Below are 20666 nucleotides of genomic sequence, written 5' to 3'. Positions count from 1 at the left end.
CCTAAATTTCCCTTTTTGATATGATATTGTTGCGTGTTATGAAGAAAACGAACACGAAAAGTTTCTTGGACAGCGTCACCTACGTTGCTTCGCACTCGTACGCGCACGTCTTGTACATAACACGTACTCAGTATGTCGAAGTGGCTGCTTCATTCGCAATACAGTTCTCCTCGCGTACGTGGATACGGTGCCGCTTTCGCAACCTCAGCCCCGCTTGCGCTCCCCTACTCGCGGAGTCTGTTTGTGTGTGTGTGTGTGCTTGTGTGTACAAGCCCCAAATCCAGAGACAGCTGAACGCAGTGGTCGGTCGTGGGGGATTACTGCCGATCGCCGAGCCTGCGCCTGCTGCTGATCGGTGGAGGTCGTGTAGTAGTGCACACTAGGTAGTGGAGCTAGCGGCTGGTGTGTTGTTGTGTGTGTATCATTGAAAATGGCTTCCGGAGGCGGAACCAGGCCCACAGCAGACGACGCTAATGTTTCTTCCAAATTTGACTCGAAGGGATTAGAAATCAAGACGAAATCCATCGAGCAGACCCTTGTTCCTCTAGTCACCCAGGTGAGTGGAATCCAAGTCCTTTTACTGTATTTTATGAGAAGGGATGGGGAATTATTGATGCAGTCCGTCGCGCTGTATCCGCATCCATTCATTTTGAGTGGGCCGCATATACATCGCGCATATACATTCTACACTATACCGCATGTATGTAACCACACTGGGCATCAGTGTATTTAGTCGAATTCGATGGTCTAGTCTAAAGTATTACAGAACTTGCCAGACAGTATTGACCTGAAGTATCAAACATTCAACATATCAGTGCTCCAGTATTTGATATGACACACAGTATGTTCATGACCACACGGATGTGATGTCACTGAGCTGGGTGCCTTTTCCTGAGCTGGACCGATTGTCAATGTCATTGAATTGATTGAAATGGATGGCCGTGGTACCTGTCCTAGAGTTTGGTGTTGAGTGAGAACTCTTCTCTGTCTGATGATGAAATACAACATTGAATATTCCTAACTGAGAGTGATGCTAGTGAGCAGGAAACTGTGAGAGTTATTGTCTCTTTCTTCACCAAATTGGCCACTAAACAAATGTAAGACATGAAGGAAGGTTACAGCAAATGTGAATGAACACCTTTTGCACAAATTCATCATTTTTTTTCTTTTTTTGTGTGCCTGTGTAAAGTGAAATTAATCCATTACGACGGGCAGATTTTGCTACAACTCACATTTCCCATAGACGCCTGCCCGAGCATACTTGGGAATAGTCGTCACTGGGCCGGGTTAAGCATTTCCCCCCTTCTTTTTACCGACTGTTTCTGACCAAGTCCTGCTCTAAAAAACTGACGTCAACACAAGGAGCCAATTCCAGCACCTAGTGTAGGTTTTCTAGACCTCATTCAGTTGCTGGCAGTGAACATTATCATCAGCTGGAACTGAACTTGTTGTTTAGACGATTTTGAAAACTGTTCTGATGACTAATGCTCCTTTTAAATGAAAGGTATTTGGTAAAGTATTAGTTATGTTTTTAAAGTGCAAAACATTAACTGAGAAAAAGCAGAGAACCCAAGTCATGATGTATTATGTTTTTATTTTCTCTCAAAATTTGATTTTTGTGATTGTATGGGTGGTTTCTGACATAATGTACTTTGAGTCTACAGATGGACAGTCTAAGACAAGTTTGTTGGTGATTTTCTACATTATTTTACTCTGAAGGAGTTTCTCAATCTGCTTGTTACCACTGCATGGTGTTAGTATCTAATGTAACATTACAATAAGTTTTAAACAAAGAATTGAGGAAAATTGATATTCCTGCATTGCTCATCAACAGACTTAAGCTTTACTGAGGATTCCAGATAAGTGTGCACTTCATTTGATTTATTAAAGTTATAATGAGGAAGTCAAATGCGTACATGTACACTACATCTGAATTGCCCATGTATGGAGTGTCATTTGCTTGATCCATTATACATTTAGAGTGATGGTTTTACTTTCGGTTTACATAGTTCATACTAGACCTGTTTATATAGCAATGAACATGCTTCAGGTATATTTTGAAGCTCAGGTTTCATGATGATGCACAATGTATTGAGACTATTTTGCAGATTATGAACTTGGTAAATTGATGGTCTGCTGTCATATTTGGTGTGTGGATTCTGTGTGTTATTATCTTTTTTATAGTTTTTGTTTCAGGCTAAAGTTTGTCCATTGAGTGAAAATAATGACCAAGGATTGCAGTTCATTATGACAGCTTTATTGTCGATATTGAATAACCACTATACTAAGATTTTATTTCTATTATTGTTATTATTATCATAATTATTATTATTATTATTAGAATTATAGTAATATCATGTACTATACCTATCCTTTTACTATGCTACACAAAATATTGATAGTGCACCTGTGGTCCTTCATTCAGGAAATAGGAACTAAGTACTGTTTTCCTGTTGTTACAAACATTGAAGGCCTAATGAATTGACATTATCGGTATTTGACGATTAATTCCACGCACATGGGGTATCAATTATCATAGCATGTCAAACTTTGTTTTCTTGTAATTTGTTTTGCATTTCCATGAGAATGGAAGCATTAATCTGAGTAAACAATCCATTACCTGCTCATAAGGTGAACCCCAAGTATCAATTTTTACTTACTGGTAGTCTGAAGTAAAGACTTGTCAAAGGAAACCAAAACCCAAAGAGAAATGTGGATCGAGTGAAGGCAGCAACATCAGTAGAACACAACAGTGAAAGCTGGAGGAAATATCGGACAATCGATGCAAAAGTTATGAGTTTTTAAAGTTTTGGTGTTGGAACTGCTACACATGTAGATGAGGAGACTACTAGAGTTTATGATGTTATGTGTGGACGACAATATAATAGAAAATATAAAGGGAATTCCACAAAAATTCATTTTTCATGAAAATTACACATATTCCATCAACTTGATACTATAACGGGCAGTAATTATTCCCCCTGCTTTCTGAAAGCGGTTAGTCTTAAGTGCTCTTTCATTATGCTAGAAAGGTGAAATCATGTTTAATTTTCTTTATATTTTAACTCTTTCTTTGGTGATTATTGTCAAAAGATCCTCAGGGAAGATTAAGGGTTGCCATGGCAATCACAGTATAAATTTTTTTATTGAATTTGTATTTACATGAATCAACTGGCTTAGTCAATGGATGACAGATCGGTAAAATTCAAAGTGTGATACCTATATAATTGCATGCTCTAGGTACACCCTGTGATAATGGAAATGCAGCCATTTCTTCATTCTGTTCCTTACTTTAAGGAGTTAGAATATTGATTTTTGAAAAGTCATCCAGCTTGTGAAATGAAACAAAGAAAACAAAAAACAAAAAGTGATGTTTTCCAATTGATTGAACTGGAGGTAACCCATGGTACTGTGTAGCTCAGTGACTTATGCAGGGAATCAAGTAGTGATCGAAAGTCATTTACCAGTAGACTTGGGTAGTACAGACACAATGTTATCATCCTCTAGGGATTATTTGCTAGCTAAGAATATATCCCTTTCACCAAATTATGTATGGATGATGGCATTTGAATAGAAAGCTTACTTCCTGTTTTACAGACCACATACATTTTACCTCATTGACTGCATATTCCATAGAGACAAATCACTCTACTGTGCACACTCAAGTTTAATGATGAATTTCTGTCTTCCTTTGTATGCTGTGACTTTATTTCACTTTGTATGCACATTTCAAAAGCTTACAAGTTACAGTGTAGATTGTACTTTTGTTGATGAACTTGGTAACTGTTCAGTGCATGAGGCTACCAAGAGACTGCAGTGGCCATGTCATGAGTTAGTATTGTTTACTGAGTAATAATGAATAATATGCTTCAGATTTGCATGTTTTTCTTTCCTCCATGGAGCACTTTCTGTTTCATTCCATTGGGATGTGTTCAAATGTGTAAAATTCACTTTCAAATAATGTTCCTTTGACTTTTCAGAGTGTTGTTATGAACTTTTCATGCCAACTTATAACACAGTCTGTGCTCTGTTTTAATGTTATAAGTTTTTCTTTTTTTTAAAGCAAAAATATGATGCAGCATTGAGTTGTGCTCATATAAGAGATGATCGATGAAAGCTTGTGTAATCATTTTGCTGTTGTAGTCAATTATGTAGTGATCAACTTTGACCAAAAATAATATTTTGTATACTGTATACAGTGCATGGTCGAATTTCACTGGCACCCAGATTAGTCTGGTTTCTAGCCACTTACTATAATTTATGTAGTTATAAAATTCAGCAATGGTGTCATCATTTATATAATATTACCTTTTACTTTAATGTAAACTTTGAGGCAACAGAATGATCAAAATCTAGTCATGTAGTCAAGGTGCAGGACATGATGAAGGTGTTTTAGAGCCTCTAATATTCAGTGGAATGTCATCAAAGAGTGTAGTAAAACTATAAGTTAGACAGGTCTTAAACCAGACTACACCCTGGAATGGATGCTGCTTCCCCTAGTTAGGAAGTGAAAATTTATTGATCATTCTGTCTCAAGTCGAACCTATTCTAGACAAGATCAATACTGTAATTCTGTGCCTGAAATTGCTTGAAAAGGTCAATTGTTTACCCACATGTAGCATTTTTTTTGTGTGATTCAACTGAATAACACCAGATGCATCATTAGTTTGGCTGATGTTGATGTCATGAGGTATTGAAATAACAAAGTTTCCCTAGAATAATACAATGAGGATGTGATAGTGCTGTAAGCAGTGACATGAAAATATACTCGTGGGCAAGTCCAAGATAACACGCACGTTACGTATGGGACATTCAGAGACTTTTATGACCTGAAAAATAGTGTTAATGGCCTTTGATCGTATTGAACTTCATCATGGTGATTGATATCTAGAAGAAGTATAATCATGTAAAAAAATTGAGAAAAATGACCTTGACAATTATATTCTAGAAGAGAAAATATGTGCCGTTACGTATGGGACCAGAAAAATTTGGTTTTTTTAAACATTTTTTTCAACTGCAAAACTCTCTGAAAGTGTATCATTCTACAACTTGTAACTCACTGTGATGAAAGTCACAACACTCAAGATTATCACAGGTAAGTTTCATGTCATTAGGCAAAAAGCTCTAATTACAGGTTCTAATTAAAGACAGACATGACGTGTTACGTATGGGACAGTTACGTATGGGACAGTTTGTCCCCCATTCATTTAGTGTGTGAAGAACCATGTTTATGGGTATTTTGCATAATCATTGAATTAAAATCAGTTGAAACTACTCAAATACTGATCCAGATTGTCAAGGAAACAATATTCCCCAAATATTCACCATCATAATCATATTCAATCATATTTTTATATTTTTATGACCAACCTGGGTATGCATGCCCTTTGTCCCCCATTCGTTTAGTGTGTGGAGAACCATGTTTATGGGTATTTTGCAAAATAATTTTGCAAAATACCCATTTAAACAAATTTTTGCATAATTATTGAGGTGGAATCAGTTGAAATTACTCAAATACTGATCCAGATTGACAAGGGAACAATATTCCCCAGATATTTATCATCATAATCACATTCATATTCAATCATATTCTATATCTTTTATGACCAACCTGAGTATGTATGCCCTATTTTTGTCAGGATAGTTACTACTGAAAAATTGAATAGTTTAAAGTGTTTACTTCCATTGATGAAGGGCAGTTTGCCATTTAGTTTCAATAAAAAACAACTTGATACAAGAAATATTAAGTTAAATAAATAAGCAATACCTGCTGTGTGGAACCTTAGTGATTGAGTAGTTAGTTATGTCTGTCTAGCAGTCAGGTCATTGATTTTAGTCACACCTCAGTATGTATACCCATGAATTTTGTTGTGGCTAACTACTGAAAACTGAATAAGGACAATTTGTGTCACTTGCAATAAAAAAAAAATCATTTTACTTTTTATTTTTTTTCTATAATATCACAACCATTTCAAATTGGATCTCCATCACATAAACTTTGAATTCCTCTAGTCTTAGAATTTTATGCTCTTAAGTAATTCATATAATTGGTTTCCAATCATCTCTTTAAATGTTGAAAACTGAATCCCCATTTCTACGAAAAACTATACCATCCCTTTAATGCTGATTTTTCATTGTGTATTTTGCCATTTTCCCCTCCCTCTTTCTGAAAATTGTTCAGTCAAGTTCATGTATTGTTTCAAGTGTCTATAACTCAAAAAGTAGCTACAATGTTGGGATGCTTTCTTCAGGATGATTGACCATTTGTGTACTGAGAGACCTTCCCAGCTAGCTACATGCATTCACATGCAATATGTATGAGGATGTCCCATACGTAACGCATTTGTCCCATACGTAACATTATTTCAATGCCTAATAAAAAACATTTCTTTTACTTTTTTTTCTTTTTTCTCTGGTATTTAATTTCTCTTAACAATAAATTAGAACTTTCCAAAAGGGCATTAAAATAACCTCAGCAATTTCAGAAAAAACCTAAAAAAATGACCTCATTTTGTTACGTATGGGACATCTCATGATAGGACACGAGCTAATTTGCATAATCATTTGCATAATCCCTAAATTTTCATACCAAGTTAAACAATGTGATGAACTTTTTATGTCCACATATTAATCAAATATTATTTGCTTTCCTTTGAATTAATATGAATTTTTATAAATGTCCCATACGTAACGCTGTGTTTCACATTTATGCAAATGAGGCCCTTGAAATTTGCATAAATTTACATAATATCATTTTTTCGTCCACGGAAATCAAAACTTCAACTCATAAGCTTCAAAATGATACCAAACATGTCAATATTGAGCAAAGATGAAATTTTGCCTTCTGAGGGGACCTTATCTTGGACTTGCCCTCTTCTACACATTATGCAATACATTTTGTTTTCTTTTAAATACTAGCATTGAAATAATTGCACTCTTGCTCAGAGGCTTTCTTGATTAGAATAGGATGATAACTTGGGGATCTCGATCAGACGTTGCATAATGAGATCTCTCGCTCTCTACTGACAGTACCTGTGAATATTGTGATGTATTTGTCTTGGGTCAGTTGCACTGTAAGTACATGTATGTCGCAACTTGTTTTAAATTATTCATCAGCAGATATTTATGGAGAGGAAACTGCATATGTACTATATCTGTAATTTAGTAACAGCTGCTGTTTAGCCCTGTCCCTATCCCTGGTAGCCTGCAATATTGGCACTAATGACAGTGGTATTATAAAGCAGTAGAGAGGGTGAAATTATCTAGAGGGTGTGTCTTTTTGGCAGTACATGTATTATTTTAATACAAAACTATCACTGCTTCCTTAGAGTGTGTTGGAATGAATGGTGGGCTATATGCATTGTAATAACGTCTTCTTGACCAGTCATTGATGCACTACTAGGATTCTATTTGGAAAGGTGATAACGGGTAGTTAAAGGGATGGTATAGTTTTGGTTGAGACTTAACTTCAGGCTTTTAATTTTATCATTTTTTGGTAAGATAGTGAGAAACCTCTTGTGAGATATGAAAGAGCATGTACATGTAATTCCATGAGGATTTTAATGTCTATTTGATGAAAATTGATTTTGAAAGGGCTGAGATATATCCAAAACAGAGCAATCCTATTAAAGTGAGGGACCCACATTTTATCATGATGGTTTTGTTTTACTTTGTTTTTGGATGTTTCAGCTATTCCAAACTCGATTTTCATCAAATAAATTTTGAATGGTATGCTCTGTATTATTTCATATCAAGTGTTTTCTTGGTATCTTGCAAAAAAGTGAAAGCCCATTTTTCATCTCCACCAATACTGTACCATCCCTTTAATATGGACCAACAACCCTTTCAGGCACTGTGTGAGCATTCCAGGGGCAAGTGTCAACAAGGCGGTTGGTTATCCAGCCTACAGTGTAGTTGGCAAGACCCTGCTATCGCAATACCTATACCATTAAATTGGGTGGGTAAATATTATGCTTTGATTTATAGACTTGATGCGACAATATGATACAAAATTTGCTTCACGAGTTGAGCAATAGTTTCGGTGTCTTTTTAACAAATCTGGAAAAGTCCTAATAAAATGTGAAATAATTATGTAGGTAATAGATCTGTTTTTTATTTGACCATGCACTGTAGGTCAAGTGAGACTTCTAAGGAACAAGTCAAGTAAAATCTTAGTCACATCAGCATTGCAGGGAATAACTTTTTCATACAATTTGAGAAAATATGTTTGTATTTTAATAGTTTAACCTGGAGTAGCTCCTGAATACAACTAATTGAAGACAACATTCATATTACTTGGAAATGTGTTAACAGGCTTTGCATTGCTGTTCAAATCATTTCCTGTTTACAAAAAGTAGTTTGTTTCACTTCTTGATTAAAGCCTGCCAGAGCTATAGGTATAGAATAGAAAAAAAAAACCCGCACACACAAAAAACACAAAACCAACAACTAGGAATTTCCAGTGTCTCTACTTGCTTGTACAGATTGTACTGTCTATTCAATGTTTGATATGAGTTGTCTAGATACACAGCTTCATTGGGAGTAGCTTTGAGTATGGAAATGACTATTTGCTTTGAACTGCAAAGATGCAGGTACTTCTAAAATATCTTTTAAATGTTGTGGATTATGTTTAAGAATTGTTGCTAGTTTCTAATCTTCACTGCTGGCATGGCTGGAAATTTTTGGCAGGGTTTCCATTCGACATACATGGTGTTAATCTAGGAGCCATTTTTAAATCTTGTGTTCCTGAAGTATGCCGGGAAATTTCCTTTGTACGACACGTAGGCCATCACAAATTTATTTACAGTGTTTTAATAGTCAGTCACCCTCCCCTGACATTTGATGCAGTCTTTGATGTAGCCATTAAAAAAAAGAAAGGCATACTGTAAAAGTGGTTTCTTTCGCGGTGGTTTTATTTTCGTGCTTTTCGCGCTTTGCGGTTGAACCGCGAATTTAACATCACGCGAAAATGTTTTGAACTTGTCGCTTGTTACAACGCTATCATTACCGACCGCGAATTTAAACACGCGCGAAAAAGTCGGCACCGATGGAAACCGTGAAAGTTTCTGTACACGAAAGAAACCAGTTTTACAGTACATAGTTCAGCTAATACTGAGCTCTGGTAAACTGTATGATGTGATTATCTTTCATATGTGAACACACCTCGGTGACTCTGACCCCATCTTGATCGTTAACTCACTCGATAGCATGAGTAATGATTCCAATGATGAGCATATCAAATGGTAAGGAATCCTGCCATATGAGCTCGGCCTGGGTGCATTGTGTAAACATTGCAGGCTATTGTTTACATGCACACCAAGTAATCAGCATCTCAGTGCATGCATTATACACTGCACCTATGATACAGTGTGGGCTATATGAGAACATCTGTGACTGGCCTTGTATTCATAATGTGTCAAAATTTATTGTTAATTGCCTGCAGTTACTCTTTGACTACACTGCATACAATGTAAACACATTGTAATGCTGGTTCCAACTTGTTCCCCATTCACTGCTCATTGTTACATAATGAAAGAAGAGTGTTGAATTTTGATTTGTCTTCAAAAAATAAATCAGTAAAGGAATTATGAACATAGTTTGTCTTTATCTAACATTCTTTAAAGCTCTATATCATGTATTTGAAAGCACCCTACTTGCACTATAAGTTGTAACAACTGTATAGATCGTTTTTGCTGAAGTTACGAAAAATGATGAAAAAGAAAATATTCAGAACATCCTAGTCAATCCTGGGTGTACAATATGATACAAATATTTCACAGAATATACACATTATGTGATATTCAAGTTTTGGTAAAAGTTGTGTGTTTTGTTGATATTGTATTCTGAATGTGTTTAATGGAAAATTTTGAGGTGGTCCAGTCACTCAGAGAGTGTTCATGGTAGTCATATGAAATGTTTAATATGAGTAAGAAACACTGCACGCTTCAACACAAAGAACTTGTCTGTAATTGTGTTTCTAATCATGTAAATCAAAATATTGATTTCCTTTTTTTTTTTAAAACCTGATGCAAACTTGAATCATGTTTCTCCCATACATGAGTTTACATACTGTATAATATATTTGTCTCATCTGTGAGGCAGAATGCTTGATAACTCTCAATAAAGAAACTGTACAAACTGTATGTTCTGAAACATGCTCCAGGGGCAAGATTACAGCGAACTTCTTTTTATGATGTGAAAACTCGCTTAGTCTCAGTACAGTCAGGACATTAATATGATACGCCATATGGTTCTACAAAGGCTGTATACTGTTGTCATTTTTAATGCCCTACAGAGTCAATATTTGGTGGTCTGTTGTACTTTGCAATTTGTGGGGTACATTGTATGTCCTGCACATTGCATTGTATGCAACATGAATGTTGAAAATGTGCATTTGATTGGTACATAGTAGCTCCTTGACTCTATTGCAAGTGCAATTGTAAATTTCAAAGTCCTTGGTTCCCTGATCTGCTCTTACAACTGTATGGGGCTCGTTATTAATGTAAATGTCTCTTTTTTATGTGCAAAGTATGTTTGCTGATTGTTATCCTGAATTGTGTAGGTGTTACAACTTTTCATAATAGAACATTGTGGTCTACCCCAATGAATTGAATTGAATGGAACTGAATTGAACTTGGGAGCTTTTGTCAATTGATACAGATAGGAATGTGCTTGTGCAGGTCATGTGGAATCTACTGGTGTAGTTCAGAGTCCTGAACCAGATTTTGGCTGGAGTTAAAAAGCAAACAAGCAAAACAAACTAATGAGATACAGTTGTATTCATGATATCTAAGAATGCAATGGGAAGAATATTAAAATGCATTAAACATTCTAAAATGTAAATAGTAATATGTTCATGCTACAGTGTATGTGAATATTGAGTAATGGGATACATTAAATGCTAGTAAAAGCGGGTATATGTTTTGCACTAAAAGCTAGCAGTTGTTGAGGTTGGGGATACGAGGTCTATACTTGAATTCTCTTGAGTTGAATTTTGTTCATCATGAGCCTTTATTCATAATGTTTCCTCAAAATGGCAGAGAAAATCTAAGACAACTTTTCTTGTTATTGCATCAAGATATGAAAGAAAACATTTTGTAAAATTTGTGCAGGTAGTGTGCAGGGATGTATGTCATAGGCATGTGACAATCTTATCAATGCTCAATCCTAGGGTACCGATATTACAAAAATGATTTATCATGACCTGTCTTACATGTATCTGTTGGTCCTGTTTCTTCTCCATGTTTGTAGTTTTCAGTATTTTTTTACTGGTAATTTCGTTCTATTTTTGCTCTTCCATGCAATGTGTTAGTATGGCAATTTACCTGGTAATTGCATCAGTGATCATAATATCGTCAATGTTTTTGATAGTGCACTGTTTCAGTGTTTCATATTAAAGCAAGTAGAGGGCTTTTCTACCTTGCCATATGGGCACATTCAACAAACAAATCTTTCATGCTTTCTAAGTAGGTAATATCCACATCAAAAGTTTTCACACATTTTTAAACGTAATTCAAAATAGTAGATGTCATTTTCAAAAGTGTTGATAGAGTACACTATGTACATGCACTCTTTTATGCAAGAAATTATTGGATTGCATAATAGTCAAGGGCTAGTATATAGCTAGGGGACATTTCATATTTTTGCCCAAAGTTATAATTGTGTTCTGAATTTAATCAATATTGTTCATCTTCTTGTCATTGATGTAATGAAAATATTGACTCCAGATAATATCACGAGTCTTCCTCCGGAGTTTCTAAAGTTGATCGAAGTAAATTACGAAAGAAAAGTTTAATTCTAATTGACTTTTCAATACTCTCTCATGAAGTTCGAAAAATCCAAGGAGCTTTAGAAACTCCTTTTATGATAGGATGAACATTCAAGTTGCTCGAGGAAGGGAGGTTGGAAGAGACCGCTCTGCTTGAGGCGTGTCCAGTATTTGTTGTTGTTGTCGTTGTTAGGGACTTTTAGATTTCATATCCAGGACCTGGACCTCGCCGTGATAACGTCATTTCATGATACCGTGCATGCTCCAGGTTTTCTGGCACATCCACCGCCAGAATTGAGAACGCGTCCTCAAAGGATTTCACGTCCTCCCAGATTGAGGACTCGCAGCGTATGCAGCTTGTATTTAGCACGATGATTATGACGTCACCACGTCTGTCGACTTGTACTCACCGTCGACCGAAAATGCTTTTACTCTTATGTCAATGGGAGTAGCCAGGAACAGTTGGCTCGCACTTTCGGGCGGCCTGACCGCTGTCGTACGAGTCCACACAATCTAAAAAAGTCCACAATGTCTACTCTGGCTCCCTTCTACACATGTGTAGTTTAGCCCAGATGGTCTGTCAACATGAAAGCAGACAGCTCACAGCTGGAACACACTCATCTCTCCTGGTCGGGGCATGGAGCTACATAACTCCACCATAGAAGGTCCTTCAGAGTAGTGACAGCTGTGTGAAACTCAATGAACAGTGCATTCACATTTGAATTACCGTGGTATTAGGTAGGATTTGTGCATCACTTTTTTTTTTCCACCTTAAGTAGCATTTTTACAATGTTGCGTCTTGAATTACTTCAATATAAATGCTGTTTCAAAACACAAATTCGAAATGAACAAAAAAGGTATTCTCTTTCCTTCCCCTCCTCTACCCCCTGCTACTTCTATTACTAGTGATGGTGGTGATGTCAATTCTGATGTACCGGTAATGTCCCTGTAACAGGTGCAAGAAAGCCAGCCTTATGCTCCTGGGCTAGCCCTGTTTGGCACAAATAATGTAGGTACATTGTAGTCCCATTATAACGAACATGGTTGTAACGAAATTCTTGTTACAACAAAATCAAAATTCAGGACCCCAAATTATCATCTGTATAATTATGTTTCTACACTGTACTGTTCTGTTCTTAAGGAACTTTGATTTAATACAACGAAAGAAAATCTGTGGTCTTTAGGACTTCCGGAGTACACCGAAACAGTCCACAGTGACACTTGGGTTATGTTAGGCCACTCCTGAAGTTGACTGTCATGACTGAAGAAACATTAATTTACCTCTAGACTCTACCATGGATATGTGACTAGGTCTGCATGGTGAATGGAAAAAAAAAAAATCAGTTACAGTGCATGTATTAACTCTTCATGTGCCACGTTCGCACGTCCGACTCAGTCGACGGCGTGCCAACTTTGCATATTTCGCTCAAACGCACCAATCTGCCCAATCCCATCGATAAATCGCCAAATGCCGCGGTACAATGAAAGCGTTTCTCGTGCTTCCGTTCCTCTCACATAAAGCTTGCATTTCATGTAGTGATTGATTATAAAGAGGTATTCTCTACTGAATTTGAGAGTAATTTCTAAGTTTCTGTCACTGTTTTGTGTGCAAAGTCATGCCTTTGCAGTAATGTAGCTACTGGTCATGTGAAAGAAAAACAATCATAGATTTGTCATACAATAATACATCAAAGCAAAGCTTGGCAATTTCTCTACAACTTTACTCACTATTTGTCAAGAACAACAGAAATCTATAGAAATTACATAGACTTGACAAACAATGTTTTCTCAAAGCATGAAACCATTAGTGTCTCAGAATAATGTGGCACAAATGGGGTTTCCACCAAGGCACATGAAGAGTTAAACTATGTCATACCATGAACCCAGGGTCCATGGTCAAACCTTTGCAATTTCCCAACTTTAGCCTATTGCAGGGGATTTTTTTTTTTCTTTTTGTGTTTAGGGTACCTGTCACAATGAAGGTCAACAAATCAAAGTATCTGACAGGAGAATTCCCTGTGGCTGACAAGGGTATGCCACCTCCCTGCTCTGAGGTGAATTCACAGCTTTTTTTTTTTTTTTTTAACAGCCTTTCAGAAATATAATACCCAAAACAATCAAGTTTAGCGTGGTGTTGGTGGACCATGTGTCTGCTTGTGACACATAAATTCCTGCAGATACAAGGAATGATTTGAACAATACTCAAACAAATTCTAGCCCCCATCTCTGTACTCAAATAAAACTTGTAACCTTTCTGTTACATACTAAAACGCTTTGATTGTTGTGTTTTTAGGTTAATGCTGCTAATAGAACTTGTATGTTTATGTGATTTCTGTGGCTCTCCACTTCTGGGACAAGGATAGTATGAAAATAGAATTGGAGGAGAACTGCCTTTTAGGAGAAATGCCTTCAGCTTGCATGCTTCTAGAGTAAAACTGATGGTGCAATAGTGCAGTAGGTTTGGTTGTGCATGGGATATGAATATACATCATTAATGTGGGAAAAGAATTGAAAAAGAGTTTAAAAAAATTTATTCAGAAGCAGCAGACTGTGATAAGACCCAGACCCAAGAATGGTAATTGTTGTATGGTATACTGCATATGAACCTGCTCCAGTCGTTATTACCGAATGCCATGCACAGCTGAGCATGTTGGGGAGCACGCATACAGGGGCAGCAAGGTCCTCAGTCTTGCCCCAGGCATAGAGCCTGGAGGGGTAATCCCTTTCTTTGGATCAGGTGATCCATTGGCTGTAGCTAATATGGGGGATTAGATGGACTTCTTGACTAGATTAGTAATGCTTGGGAGAATGCCAATCGTAAGCATTTTCTCTCAAGCACAAAACTTCCTTTGAGGTATGCGTTCTCCGCTTGAATGTGAATGAAGAACAGTGGAAGCCGATTCTTGCTGTCGCCTCCTATTACAGGAATCCGTCTGGCTCGTTTGTCAATAATCCTAATCGAGTGGATTTCACAATAAAACATTTCAAACAAATTACAGAAGCTTGTCAAAGAACCTGGGCTGTGAAGATTCTGACTTTTATTTGCTATGCATTGTCAAGGTCTACACAGAAAGCGGTCTGTGAATGTAATTGGAATGCATGGATGTTTCCCCCATGAGAACCTCCTAGTGAGCTATTCAGAATAATCCATGTCGTACCACATGCATTTTGATAAGCGAATCCAGCATTCATGCAATGCTTTGTTTTGGTAGGCCTCGAGCCTGCTTTCTTGATATTCAGGAAGATATCTGTATTGAAGGTAACATACTGTATAAGCTGTTATTTTCGTGTACAGATATTTTCGTGCATGAGGAGGTCACGGACATTTTCGCGAGATGATGTTGTTTTTGCGACTTGACACCGAGGCTATCATACAATGTAAGTGCACTATTAGCCTAGTTTAATGGCAATATTTTCACATGTTGTTAAATTCGTGGTCCAGTCGTGATTTGCGAAATACGCAAATATTAAACCCTTACGAAAATTACAGGGTATACAGTATGCAAAGTGTGAACTTTTTTTAGTGAACACATTAGAAATTTTACTTGTACATAATGCCACATTTAGACAAAAATATGATGGAAATGACCGTACTGTACTTGACATGGATTTCAAATGGTTGTATTTTCAAGTGGTAAGCATAGTTGGTTGTGTGTAGTAAAGCCTGGGTGCTGCGTCAGTCAAAAATTCCGATTTTGAAGTCAATAAAAGTCAAACTTGCATGATTCTAACGTGGTTTGTCTACTGTTGAACTACAACATTGTAGTGGTAACACAGTGAATTTAGAAGGTAGGATCACTGTACATTAATCAGATCAGATACTGCCATTGCATTGCACAAGAGGATGTGATGATATGACATTATAGAAATCACATGATGGTATGTATGTGTGCCTAGGTACATTGTAGGGTTTAAGGTTCAAGTGTCCCTATTGCAACCCTGAAAATTAGATTCCTTTCATGCTCTGGTATATAGTAGAGGTAGATAATTCAAATCTTTCCTTACCAGAATGAGAGAATTGGAAACTTCTTACAGATCATGTGGGAAACAAAACTATAGATGAATTTATTCAGATCCCCCCAAAGAAATTCCATCCGCTATTCTCGGTACGAAAGAAGAGCATATTCTTTAAAGTGTCATGGCTTAAGTTTTTAATTTCTTTTTAAAAAACTCTGAGGGGTATTACCGTATGATTTCATAAATGTTGGGAGACATATTACTCTTCAACCATGCAAAAATCTGTGACATTTGCAAAAGGGAATATATGACCAATGAAGCAATTGAAATAACTTGTATGATCAACCTAGATTGGTGACAGTTATTGTGTGAAGAATCAAATTTGGTGAGATTTCTATAAAGTGCTCTGGTTATCAGCAATTATAAAATGCCATTCTAGGATAATACAACATTGTATTTGCAGACATTCAAAGGCAACCTGTTCAAGCTACAGCCTGTACCAGTGGGGGACCAGCCATATCAAATGAACCGTGAAATATCTAGACAAGTTCTATTGTGTCTGACTCCACGACTTGAGTTCTGTGAATGGCAGCTTTTGGCTGAACCATTGTTACACTTATCATGCTACAATTTATTAGTATATTTTAAGTGATTTTAATCATACCTAAGAGCCGAACAATTGGTTTTAGTTGCAAATTGAAAAATAACATTTTTTTTCTACATTCAGTCAATGCAACCAGTGGTGGGAAAACAGTAGTCACACACTATGACAGGTGGTAGAATGTCTGTGACCTTTAACCCTATTGGAGTGATGATATATCCCCTCCATATGGACTTTATTTTCCACATAGTGACTCTGACCTTCTGAAGGATTCTGACAAAATGGTTTAAGATTAGCCCACATCATGTAGGCTACATGACATGTGTTGTGAAGATTTCTTCAGGATTCAAGTTGGAGGATCTCCCACTGTGATGTAGCCAACAAAGCAAAACCAGCCCATATTGGTGCATCCGTCATATTTATGACATCCAAATAAAATACATCAGTTATTGATGATCCTGAGGGCTGGCTTTATATATTTCATTCCTTCTACAATGGGCAAGTTGGTGTAGATTGTCCCAGGATTAACAGCCAGACAGAATCTTGAAAGTTAATACACATTGAGTATAATTTGTTCAGACATTGAAGAATTAGCAGAAGAACTGGGCATTTTCCTTTATGATGATTGACTGATGAAATTAACTATCTACATGTGGAAGATCTTGTTATACAGAACATTAGGAGTGAACCAAATTGAGAAAAAAATGTGGAAATTGATGGTAAGGTATTTTCAGTACATCTGATGCAAGCATTTACAACATGTACTTCTGACCTTTGAGCAGCCTTTGCATTAGTCTCCAAACAAGATGTGATATGACCTCAGCAGGCTTTCCTTTTTAAATGTAGTGTTGTAGTTTGAAGTGCAAGAAGGCTGTAATAGATGCAAGTAGAGCCTATTATGTACAAATGTATGATTTTTTTTCTGTATCTCACTGCATCCTACCTGCTTTGCTTGCTCTTCACGTGTAGCTGTATGAATTATATTATAGAATATTGACCAAAAACCTTGCTTTTGATCCATATCAGAGCTCATCTTTTGAGAGTGTAAATGAATTGAATAGATAAACAAATTGATGTGTTTGATAAGGAGTAACTTTTGCTGAAGTATCAATATGTATGTAATAGAATACATTTTACACTTGATATCCTGCACATGTGTATTAGTACGAGCCTCCATGGTTCGATATCAACACAGCACTTTTCAGTCTTCATAATTGCTAATTTCATTGGCAGAAAACCTGACCTTGGTGAGACGGTTAGAGTCATTGTGGATCGCACAGACATGCAGATAAATGTAATTCAACTGCAAGGGATGTGCCAAAAGACTGTCAGTTGTCTGCGATTACCTGTCGTTGCCTTGTGAAAGGCACAAGTTAGTAGTACCTTTGTAGAAGCCCTCCGATGCCAATGCGGCTGCAGTCCGTGTGATTTTATATTCAGATGAAAATTAACAGTCAAAATATATAGTCTACTAGCTAGTATCACACCTTGCGAGTACTATATCCAACTTTCAGATGGTATGACATTGTGAGATGTTATCATCAGATGTCATCAAAATCCTCCCAAACTCATTTTAATTTCAGAGATTGTTTATGCAACAAAATATGGTTATGATATTAAGAAAAAAGTTAGTTTAGACAGTATTGTGATTTCTTTGTAATATGTCTCTTCATAGAACCTTAATGACAAAAATTAGTGTGAAATACCAAAATGCCCATTACATCCGTAAGTATAGCTTGATACTTGACTAGTCTTGAGTGAATTAATTAAGGTGAATTCTAGTGTTTGTCAGTCACCTTTAGAGCTCTACTTTAAATATAGCTCTACTTTACAAATTGCACTTGTACACAAACTGTACATGTCACTGTCTTGGGCAGTGCAATGTAATGTGCTAGTTATTAACTGCCTCCTATACTTACATTGCACTGGTATTTTGTATCATTAACTATGCTTTAGTAACTCATCATGGAACATGTGTATGTGTTCCAGATATCATGCTGAGTGCATGGAACTGAGACTAGTTTGACCGACATAGCAAAATATTGGATTTTTCCCAACCCAGGCGGTGCGTGGGGTATATTGCTCATATAGCAAATTTGATTCCTCATGCATCAGTGTATTGATGTTTTTCACATGCTTGCTTTGAGTTGCAGAAGAGGAGGAAGGCATAGCACACGGGCGGTATGGTCTGTAATGGATTGAACTTTACAATGGCTGGCTTTTCATTTCCACTGCAAGTCGGCATAAATTGCACAAGTTTGATGTTTCCAACAGATCTGATTTTTCTTTTTTTTTTGTATGCAAGTGCTTTCATGTTGCAATCAGCGTGTACGTTACGACTGATGTAACCTCATTTCCTTTTTGGCGATGATACTATTTTTGTCAACAAAAAAAACAAACAGCAGTCCTAAATTGTGACAGAGTACAGGAGGAAATTACTCCTTCATTGTGAATGAGGAATAGATGAAAGCATTTCAGCGTTTAATATTTTGTACACAGCAGAATGGAATTGAACAATTTCGTGCTGTTTAAGTTTAGTTTGATACTATGTGTACCATTATTTCACAATTGTAGTATTTTGCATCATACCTGTATATCTGGACTGGTAAGACAATTTCAAACTAGAAAAAATTTACATTGAGAACTGGAGTGTGTTCTGTCCTTACTGTTCCTCATCAGGAAGTACTGTTTATTGACATTCCACTATAAAGGAGGTACATAATTGTTACTGGATGTGTACATTGTATTCATGTAATGGCAAGCAAAGTATCACATTGTATGTAAATTGTATCACTTGACTAGCAAAATCACCCCAAACAAACACACACACACACACACGCAAGCAAACAAACAAACAAACAAACAAACAAACAAACACACAAACAAACTAACAAACAAACACCAACAAAACACCATGACACCTTTGAACAGAAAGTATGTTTGTTTAATTAATATACAGTACATGTACATTTTATATTGACAACCCTGTTGCTGCTCTGTGCTTGTGGCAGCTGCATTGTATGTTTGCTTGCTGAACATCATGGAGGTGTTTCCAAAATTTTTTTATGGTGCCAATGTTTTTTAGTTTTTTCATTATATTCAAGCAGGCATACTGGCTGAATCAAATGAAAATACAAAATTCATTTGAAGAAGGTGTGTGGGCATCTATGAACATCTTTTGAGCACCTGAATTTGACATCATTAAATTTCTTTTGTAGTATTTCTCATCTCATTATTAATACAAATTATATCTTAATGATTAAACTTACAATTTCTTGACTTCTTCTTTGAAATACTTTACTTTTTTTTCCAGTGTGGAATATGAGCAACAAAGAATCAAGAAATAAAATGTCTGCTTTTGTAGGAATTGTGACATTGATACCATTATATTATGAACACAGCATTTGATGACACTTGTGCAACTAACATCACAACCACATAACCAAGACAGTTAAATGTGACAAATGCTTCAGCTAGTATTTTCTCAAAATCCTCAGAGATACTGTGTGTAAAGATTTATCAGCTTTCTGTGAAAGCAGTGAATAAAATGATAGGAGCAAGCATTATGCCAGGCTGTCAGGAGGAAAAGGGTTAATCAGACACTTCTCTGCATTCAAGGTTTCACTTGTTCCTATCACGTCAGTGGACTCAATTCTTTGAAAGCGAGCTGGATTACAGAGTTGTTTGGTTTTACGAGAAATCCGTTTGTAAACCTGAAACTGCGAGAGGAAATGTGTCGGTCACATCAGCTCATACATGATCCAATCTGAAAATGGAGGGACATTTTCTGAATATGACACAAGTTGCCGCAGGACTCGGCCTGGATCTGTCATGATGTGTATGGAATCTCCAAGAATGATGAAAGTGATAGATCTGCCAGAAAGATACAGAAAATCTGATTACGGGCAGAAATATGATCACAATATACATACAAGTGTAAACTGAGGCTGAACTGTAGAGTATCTGACCTCTGCGTGCAGAGATATCCATGTTTTCATTAATGCGATACACAATGCATTCACAAATACAGTATTTTGTTACATTATGAACAAAATTTCTGAATGATAAAACAGGATGTTGTGACAGGATGTGGACACTGACATACATTGTAGCCTTACTTCATGATTACTATTACAACTAGTATGACTTATAATGAGGATGACAACAGTGAAGATGGTGACCCCCACCACCACAACTGCCACTACTGTTGTACCCTGGTTACTGCTACATTTACAATGGCTGCAAGAGTCACAAAATAATTTGAATTACAAATTTACAGCAATTGCTGCTTCTACTCCATCCTCACTACAATCCTTTGACTACTTTTTCTGCTACCCCTGT

The 20666-nt window shown here is 36.6% G+C and overlaps 1 protein-coding gene across 1 annotated transcript in view; it reads left to right on the top strand.

Moving 5' to 3' along the window:
- The first annotated feature begins 367 nt into the window (after window positions 1–367).
- The window catches only part of LOC139711501 (alpha-catulin-like), a 148180-nt gene continuing 127881 nt past the window's right edge, over window positions 368–20666 (top strand). The window contains exon 1 of the mRNA XM_071623378.1: window positions 368–556. Within this exon, the coding sequence (XP_071479479.1) occupies window positions 431–556 (126 nt within the window). The 5' untranslated portion in view covers window positions 368–430. The remainder of the gene's footprint in view (window positions 557–20666) is intronic.

Source organism: Diadema antillarum, unplaced genomic scaffold, assembly GCF_040938485.1.
Source record: "Diadema antillarum isolate AM-2024a unplaced genomic scaffold, OU_Dant_1.0 seq00001664_RagTag, whole genome shotgun sequence".
In the NCBI taxonomy this organism is placed as follows: Eukaryota; Metazoa; Echinodermata; class Echinoidea; order Diadematoida; family Diadematidae; genus Diadema; species Diadema antillarum.
Note: the sequence above shows the minus strand (reverse complement) of the source record. Positions and strands in the feature narration are given on the sequence as shown.